The following is a 7,869-nucleotide window of genomic DNA, read 5'->3' as shown; positions in this document are numbered from 1 at the left end:
AAAATGAAATTTCTTTTACAAAAATAACCATATTAATTTTTTAAATCAATTATTTAGATAATAAACACTTTAAGTAGGCTATATTACACTCTGGCTATCAAGTCTAGACTTTTACTACATGCATGACTTCCCACGGTCCGTCCACAGCGTCCGTTTCAACACAAATATATATATATATATATATATATATATATATATATATATATATATATATATATATATATATATATATATATATGTATGTATGTATGTATGTATATATATATATATTTATATATATATATATATATATATATATATATATATATATATATATATATATATATATATATATATATATATATATATATTAGAGTAATATTCTTTTTTAAAACTAAGCAATGAAGAGAAACCGAGTTTGCACACCTTATTTTAGTCTAGTCTTATGCCATTTTATTTTCTCTCTTTGATTGTTATATATGCAATCGATGTTCATATCTTTGATGCTGTGTAAAACTATCAAACAAATTATTATTACTTAATTAAATGTTTAAAACAATTGATTAACAAAAATAGAGTAATATTTCATTAATTATTATACACATATTATTTGATGACTAATTAATGCGAAAAAAAAAGTTCTTCGGTGGTCTATTCTATTTTAAAAAGTTTAAGCAATTAAAAGTTGATTTAAAATTATGTCTATATCCCGAGGTGTGTTATATAAGAATATTCTAGCACGTTTAGGGGATATCACTTCAGCTTGATTTAAATATTAATTACTGCATTTTGTAACATCAATTTCAATTGCTTCATAAATCTTATCAACACAATTCATATTTCAGGCATAAATCTCAAAAAATTCTAAATTACCAATATTTAAGATTGATTGTTTAAAAAAAATGGTACGAGAAAACGACCCAAGAGATACTCTAATAAACCAAGAACTGCAATTTGTCACTGAGATTGTAAATTATGTTTTCCTTGGCGGAAGTTTGTCCGTCTTTGGGATAATATCCAACATCATCAACATGGTTGTGTTCTACAAGCAAGGACTTAAAACTACAACAAACATCAGCCTGTTTGCCTTGTCATTATCTGACCTACTGACTCTGGTCACTTTGTTCGAATACTCCATCTGGATGAACCCGTTGGTGGAGTTCTCGGATACACCAGTCAACACCAGGGAGGTCCAGTACCTCATCACTGGCTGGCCTAACGTCTGCTTCACCAGGATCACGTGTCTCATCATGGCCTTCATCACCGCTGAAAGATACGTCTGCATAGCTTTTCCTCTTAAAGTAAAACAGATCATTACCCCGAAAGTAACAACAATCACCATTTGCATCATCTTCGTCGCCTCGATAATCATGGTACTGCCCAGCTACTCAACCATCTACTACGACTGGAAATTTTATCCGCGAAGCAACGTAACAAAAATCGGGATTCACGTGATCAACCATGGGACAGTGGATAAATATTCGTTTCTCATCAACGCTTTTTTAGGCTTGATATCTTTACTGCTCGTCATATTTTTCACAGCTTTAATTATCTGGAAGCTCCAGCAGAAATCTCAGTGGCGAAAACAGAACACCAGAGAAGCGAACGATTCTACATCAAGTCGAGACACGAAAGCTATTATACTGTCCCTGATGATTTCTATCATTTTAATTGTTTGTACAACACCAAGCATTGTATTTTCTTTTGTGTCGCTTTACATTGAAGGAATCTCCATCATAGGATTTTACCAGAATTTATTTTTCTTTATTTGGTCCTTTAACTTTGTCCTGGGTGGGTTTAACTGTAGCATAAACATTTTTCTCTACTATAAGATGAATTCTAAATACCGGAAAGTTTTTTTACAGATGTTTTCTTGCTGTTGTAGGCTTGTAGGTAACTAAAAACTAAGAAATAGGTTTCATGTATAGTATCCATCCACTCCTTCCATCCACCCGCTCCATGCGATCTCCTACCGATCTTTTCAGTTGTTTCCACTCTCCATTCTCCCAGACCCCATTCTCCCAGACCCCATTCTCCCAGACCCCATTCTCCCAGACCCCATTCTCCCAGACCCCATTCTCCCAGACCCCATTCTCCCAGACCCCATTCTCCCAGACCCCATTCTCCCAGACCCCATTATCCCAGACCCCATTCTCCCAGACCCCATTCTCCCAGAACCCATTCTCCCAGACCCCATTCTCCCAGACCCCATTCTCCCAGACCCCATTCTCCCAGACCCCATTCTCCCAGACCTGCATCACCCCGGCAAACTATTGAAACGAGTGTCATAGTCTACCCAGCGATGCTCCACATTTTCATTATCCGGGTTACAGTCTTGAAAACAATTGGTCTGGTTTTATTTTGTGTTTGTTGTTTCAAACAAAACTATCATTCAGGTGGTGTTGGTTCAAACAGACCTGAACTAAATTCATTAAAATCCCATCTACTTTTCTAATCAAGGATTTTGTAAGTTTTTACCTTTTCCTGTATGCTTTTCTCAGAGACACTACATAAATCTATCAAGTAAATTAGAATTGTGTGTTCACAGAGGCCGCTTGTATAAGAGTAAGGCTGTAAAATTAAAGTTTTAACCGTGTACATTCCTAGCTTACTGTAATGTTAAGACACTAGTATTGTATTGCCTAGATTATGAAAACAATTTTTGTACTTATAAAATAAACCAAAGAAAGTTATTTCTTATCTTCGAGTTGAAAATGAACATCTAACTGCATGTTGTGTGTTTTGTACTCATCATTGTCAATGGCTTGCGTGTGTTTACGTTGTTAGAGACTTTTTATTCAAGGTTTATTTCCATGGTCATCAAATGTAATGGCCAAGTGTGAATTATTTTCTTTTAATTTACACGATATATTATATGACATATATAGCGATAAATATTTCAGCTACACAACACTGTACTGTCCTATAGTCTTATCTGGCACATGCTGATATTATTATAACAGATCAAACATGTAGCAAAATGTCCATTACCAAATATTGTTAGGTAAAAAGGAAACAATTTTTACAACGAAAAAACGGGTTCTAGAACATGGTTTGTAAAAATAAAATAAAAATAAAAATACTGTATTTTCGAGGCACTGTCATATGCTCACAGAGTGTATTTCGAGAAATATTAAAAAGATACCCAGCATGTAAATATAGTGCTGGTGTTGGGGGAAGGATGTTGAAAGAGATGGTAGGGAGAGACAGGCACCAGTGTTTGTGAGCTATCAATTACTTTTAAATTTTGGCTGTTGCTTTGATTTTTACTTTCTCGTATATACGAAGTATAGAGAAAGTCTTGTAATCGTGCAAAAAAAAAATCGAGATTTTTACAAATCTCGACGTTTTACACCTCACTGATAAGGAAAAACATAATTTTGCAATCTTGTCCGTATGTCTGTGTGTCTGTGTGTGTAAACACGATAACTTGAATACCGTTACAGCTAGGTTGATGAAATTTCATATATAAGTATTTTATCAAAATCATAGATCCGTATCAACTTTTGAGTGATTTCCAATAACCGAAAGTGGTACTTTTTCTACTTTGAATTTTTCAAAAAGCCTATAACGAGTACTATTTCAGATAGATAAATGAAATTTTACATGTTAGTAAAAGATCTAACTCTCTGCCTTCTGTCAAATTTTGAGTAATTTCCGTTGATCGGAAGTAGTAATTTTCATTCTTTCCGATTTCTCAAAAAACGCATGTGAATTTATAAAGTACTAATAATATTGCGTACTATTATACACATCTTTATTCGGCGTCCGCTTGGTGCGCAATTCTTTTTTTGTATGAGATTCTAATCTATTTTAAAAGTTTAAGAATTTAAAATGGATTAAAAATCATAACTAAATTCCGAGTTCCCATCCCTTGTTATTTTATATAAGAATATTCGAGAAAGTTTAGGGGAGATCACTCCCGGTTTATTGTTTGATATTTTCTGTACTCAGATGATAGGCAGCATCAAGTAGACAGTGTGCTGACGGTTGTATTTACAACTGTTTTAGTCTCATCACCCTCACAGCAAAAAAATTTCCTGAACGCGAGTCTGAATTTCGAAATACATTTGTAGTAGAGGAAAATGTTGACCGAGCTATTTATAGCATCGAGTGCAAACAACCAGGCCGCCATTGTGGAGAACAGGCTCTGTTGCAGACCCAGCAGGCTGAATTCTGGGAAAATGACGGCGGCCATCAGGTTCACACAATCTGGCACCACGGTCACCAGAAAAATGGCGGCGATGAAAGCAACCAATCGGATGATCCTCAGGTCACGTGATTTCAGTTTATACGTTGACCCGGAACTTCTGGCCTGGCGCCATTTGAAGCTGTTTCTCATGACGACGATGATGATGCTGGAACAGATGCTGGTGATGATGACGGAGCCGAACATGAAAATGGTGTTGAGGACGTAAAAGATGGCGTCCATGGTGACTTTGTCGGCCGGCACTAGCCGGGTTGTCAGCGTCTTGTTCAGGTGAGGCAAGTACACGGCGCCGATGGCGTTGCTGGTGAAGAGTGGAGTCACTGACGCCAGCATGACGCAGGCGATGGCCACCATGATGAGGAGGGTGCGTCTAGGGGTGATTAAATTCTTGACCTTGAGGGGCAGGGCGATACAGAGGCACCTTTCGAAGGTCAAGTAGGTCGTGATCCACCAGGAGATGCGGACAAACAGGATATGTGTCGCTCCTGGGTGAAGCAAAAAGTATGGGTCACCGGTGGAGAAACTTTTAAAACTGTCACTAAAAGTCATTGATCTTGTAAAATGTCTAAAGAAATCGTTTTAAACTTGTAAAATGTCTAAAGAAATCGTTTTAACCTTGTAAAATGTCAATAAAACTTCTTATAAATAATAATAAAATAAAAATTATCACATTTCTAAAATCTCACGAATATACATTATGCTGGTTAATGGCAAGAAAAGCCTACATTTGTGAAATTACAAGAAAAATCCTATACTTGTGTAAATGTCAAGTAAAGTCTTTACATTTTCAAAATGTCCGGAGAAATCTTTATTTTTGTGTGAATCAACATTGAACGTGAAGAAAATATTAAATAAAAGCACATTGCTTAAACATTAATCGGATCAATGTCAAATAATATTTTCGCTTAAATGCCTAGAAAAAAAATGGATTCATTTTAATAGAAGTAGGGTTAAATAAAACGAATCAATTAAAATGTTTAATAATTATGCCAGCGGATGTAATTTACACTGAACGGACTGTTTACCAATATTTTTTAATCAATAAAAGTTTAAAAGCCAAATCATAAATGTCCGTTATGTTTACTTCTATATTTTAGTTTGCGGACATGCTGGAGTTATTATAGAAGTTCACTAAATTGAATCAAGGCGCGTCAGACGGCTCCCCAACAGTGTGTTGTTAGGCGCCCCGGGCCTCTCCGTGAGCGATATGGCACCTACGTTCGTTTCAGTGCAACAGCTTATAGATAAGTTGGGGTATTATAGTAATTTACTAAATTGAATCAGGCGGTTCCGCATGCTCCGCGGCAGTGTTTATTCCAGACTTTTTTCTCCGGGGGGGCACTTGAAATCTTCGGGGGGGCGGTAAACTTTCTTTGGGGGGGGGGGGGTGGACACTGTTAAAAGTATATATTTTCTATATAAATTATATAAATTTCATTTCGTTCGGGGGGGGCGGTAAAAAATTTTCGGAGATGCCTGGAAGAAACTTTGCTCCGCGGTAGGATGCGAATTGGCGCCCCAGACCAGATTTGCATTGTGTTCGTCTTTGTATTTGTATTTGCGTTTGTGTTTTCTTTAGTGTTGTGTGTGCGTTGGGTTTATGTTAGCGTTTGTGTTTGCCTTTGCGTTGTGTTTATATTTGTGTTTGTGTTTGCGTTCGTATTTTCTTTTGTATTTGTGTTTGTATTTGAGTGTGCATTTACGTTAGCGTTTGGGTTTGTGTATTCGTTTGTGTTTTATTGCGTTTGTGTTTGCATTATATTTGTCTTGTGTTTGTGTTTTCGTTTGTGTTTGTCTTTTCGATGTATTTGTGTTTGTTTTGTATTAGCATTGTGGTTATGTTTGTGTTTGCATTTGTGTTTCCATTTAGGTTTGCCTTTTCCTTTATGTTTGTGCTTGCGTTTGCGTTAGCGTTGGTGTTTGTATACTCGTTTTTTTTTTTGTTTTTTTTTTTGCTAGTTTGTAAATATCAAGCAGTCTTTACACGTAAAGTCGATAACTTTGAACGATTTCACTTACCTCCAGTCACAGTGGATATTTCTATGGGTAAAAACGGAAGGTCAAGGTTATAGAAGAGCGGGTTCATACAGATGCTCTCCCAGATCAAAGACAGGAGGCTGAGGAGGTCAGCGACGGACAGTGCTAGCAGGCTGATGTTGACCGAGTCCTTGAACCCCTGACATGGACCAATGCCACAAGTTAACCTTGAACCCCTGACATCGACCAATGTCACAAGTTAACCTTGAACCCCTGACATTGACCAATGATACAAGTTAACCTTGAACCCCTGACTTGGACCAATGCCACAAGTTAACCTTGAACCCCTGACATGGACCAATGCCACAAGTTAACCTTGAACCCCTGACATTGACCAATGATACAAGTTAACCTTGAACCCCTGACATTGACCAATGCCACAAGTTAACCTTGAACCCCTGACATTGACCAATGATACAAGTTAACCTTGAACCCCTGACATGGACCAATGCCACTAGTTAACCTTGAACCCCTGACATTGACCAATGCCACAAGTTAACCTTGAACCCCTGACATTGACCAATGATACAAGTTAACCTTGAACCCCTGACATGGACCAATGCCACAAGTTAACCTTGAACCCCTGACATTGACCAATGCCACAAGTTAACCTTGAACCCCTGACATGGACCAATGCCACAAGTTAACCTTGAACCCCTGACATTGACTAATGCCACAAGTTAACCTTGAACCCTTGTTTTGTGTTTCACAAGAAGATAAAACAGAGAAAATTTCTAAATATAGTGTACTATCAACTATAGAAAATGTTGAAACAGATATTGTACTATCAACTTTAGAAGATGTTGAATGTTGAAAAACTCAATCAGTAAACGTTCTAGTGGTTTCATCGAGGAAAATCAGATAATAAGATGTCTTTGATACGATGTTATCTGGGATGTCTATGATAATATTTTATCTGTGATAACTCAAAAGATGTGTTTGCTACAGATGCTGTTGTTACCTGTTTGATATAGATGCTGTTGTTACCTGTTGGATAAAGATGATGATGTTGATGACGTTAGCGGCACAGCCCACAACGCTGATGACGCCGTTGATGACAACATAGATGACCAAACGGAAGATCAGCCGTAGCTCAAAGCTGACCAACACTTCCCGAGGGGCGGGCTCACCCCCTCGACTTGAACTGTTTGACAGCATGCTCAAGCCGGCAACATCAAATTCAACCTGCTCAAGTAGATAACACAAAGTTGAACCTGCTCAAGTAGGTAACAAAAAGTTGAACCTGCTCAAGCCGGCAACATCAAGTTGAACCTGCTCAAGTAGGCAACATCAAGATGAACCTGCTCAAGCCGGCAACATCAAATTCAACCTGCTCAAGTAGATAACAAAAAGTTGAACCTGCTCAAGTCGGCAACATCAAGTTAAACCTGCTCAAGTAGGCAACATCAAGTTGAACCTGCTCAAGTAGGCAACAAAAAGTTGAACCTGCTCAAGTCGGTAACATCAAGTTAAACCTGCTCAATTAGGTAACATCAAGTTAAACCTGCTCAATTAGGTAACATCAAGTTAAACCTGCTCAATTAGGTAACATCAAGTTAAACCTACTCAAGTAGGCAACATCAAGTTGAACCTACTCAAGTAGGCAACATCAAGTTAAACATGCTCAAGTAGGTAACATCAAG

The 7,869-nt window shown here is 37.4% G+C and overlaps 1 protein-coding gene across 1 annotated transcript; it reads left to right on the top strand.

The window, feature by feature from the left end:
- The first annotated feature begins 881 nt into the window (after positions 1-881).
- LOC131937839 (uncharacterized) lies at positions 882-2,256 on the top strand. Its single transcript, XM_059295516.1, has 2 exons — positions 882-1,652; positions 1,990-2,256. The coding sequence occupies exons 1-2, from the start codon at positions 882-884 to the stop codon at positions 2,254-2,256; spliced, it is 1,038 nt and encodes a 345-aa protein (XP_059151499.1).
- The last annotated feature ends 5,613 nt before the right edge of the window (positions 2,257-7,869 follow it).

The sequence above is a fragment of the Physella acuta genome, unplaced genomic scaffold (assembly GCF_028476545.2).
Source record: "Physella acuta isolate Inbredline_101_S28 unplaced genomic scaffold, ASM2847654v3 ptg000223l, whole genome shotgun sequence".
NCBI classification, from domain to species: domain Eukaryota; kingdom Metazoa; phylum Mollusca; class Gastropoda; family Physidae; genus Physella; species Physella acuta.
The sequence above is the reverse complement of the archived record's forward strand: the minus strand, read 5'-3'. Positions and strand labels throughout refer to the sequence as shown.

Bases quoted from the DNA above. Each gene is read 5' to 3' on its own strand.
- LOC131937839 (XM_059295516.1), top strand. From the start codon at position 882: ATGGTACGAGAAAACGACCCAAGAGATACTCTAATAAACCAAGAACTG. The intron at 1,653-1,989 runs GTTTGTACAACA...CCATTCTCCCAG, and splicing joins TGATTTCTATCATTTTAATT to ACCCCATTCTCCCAGACCCC.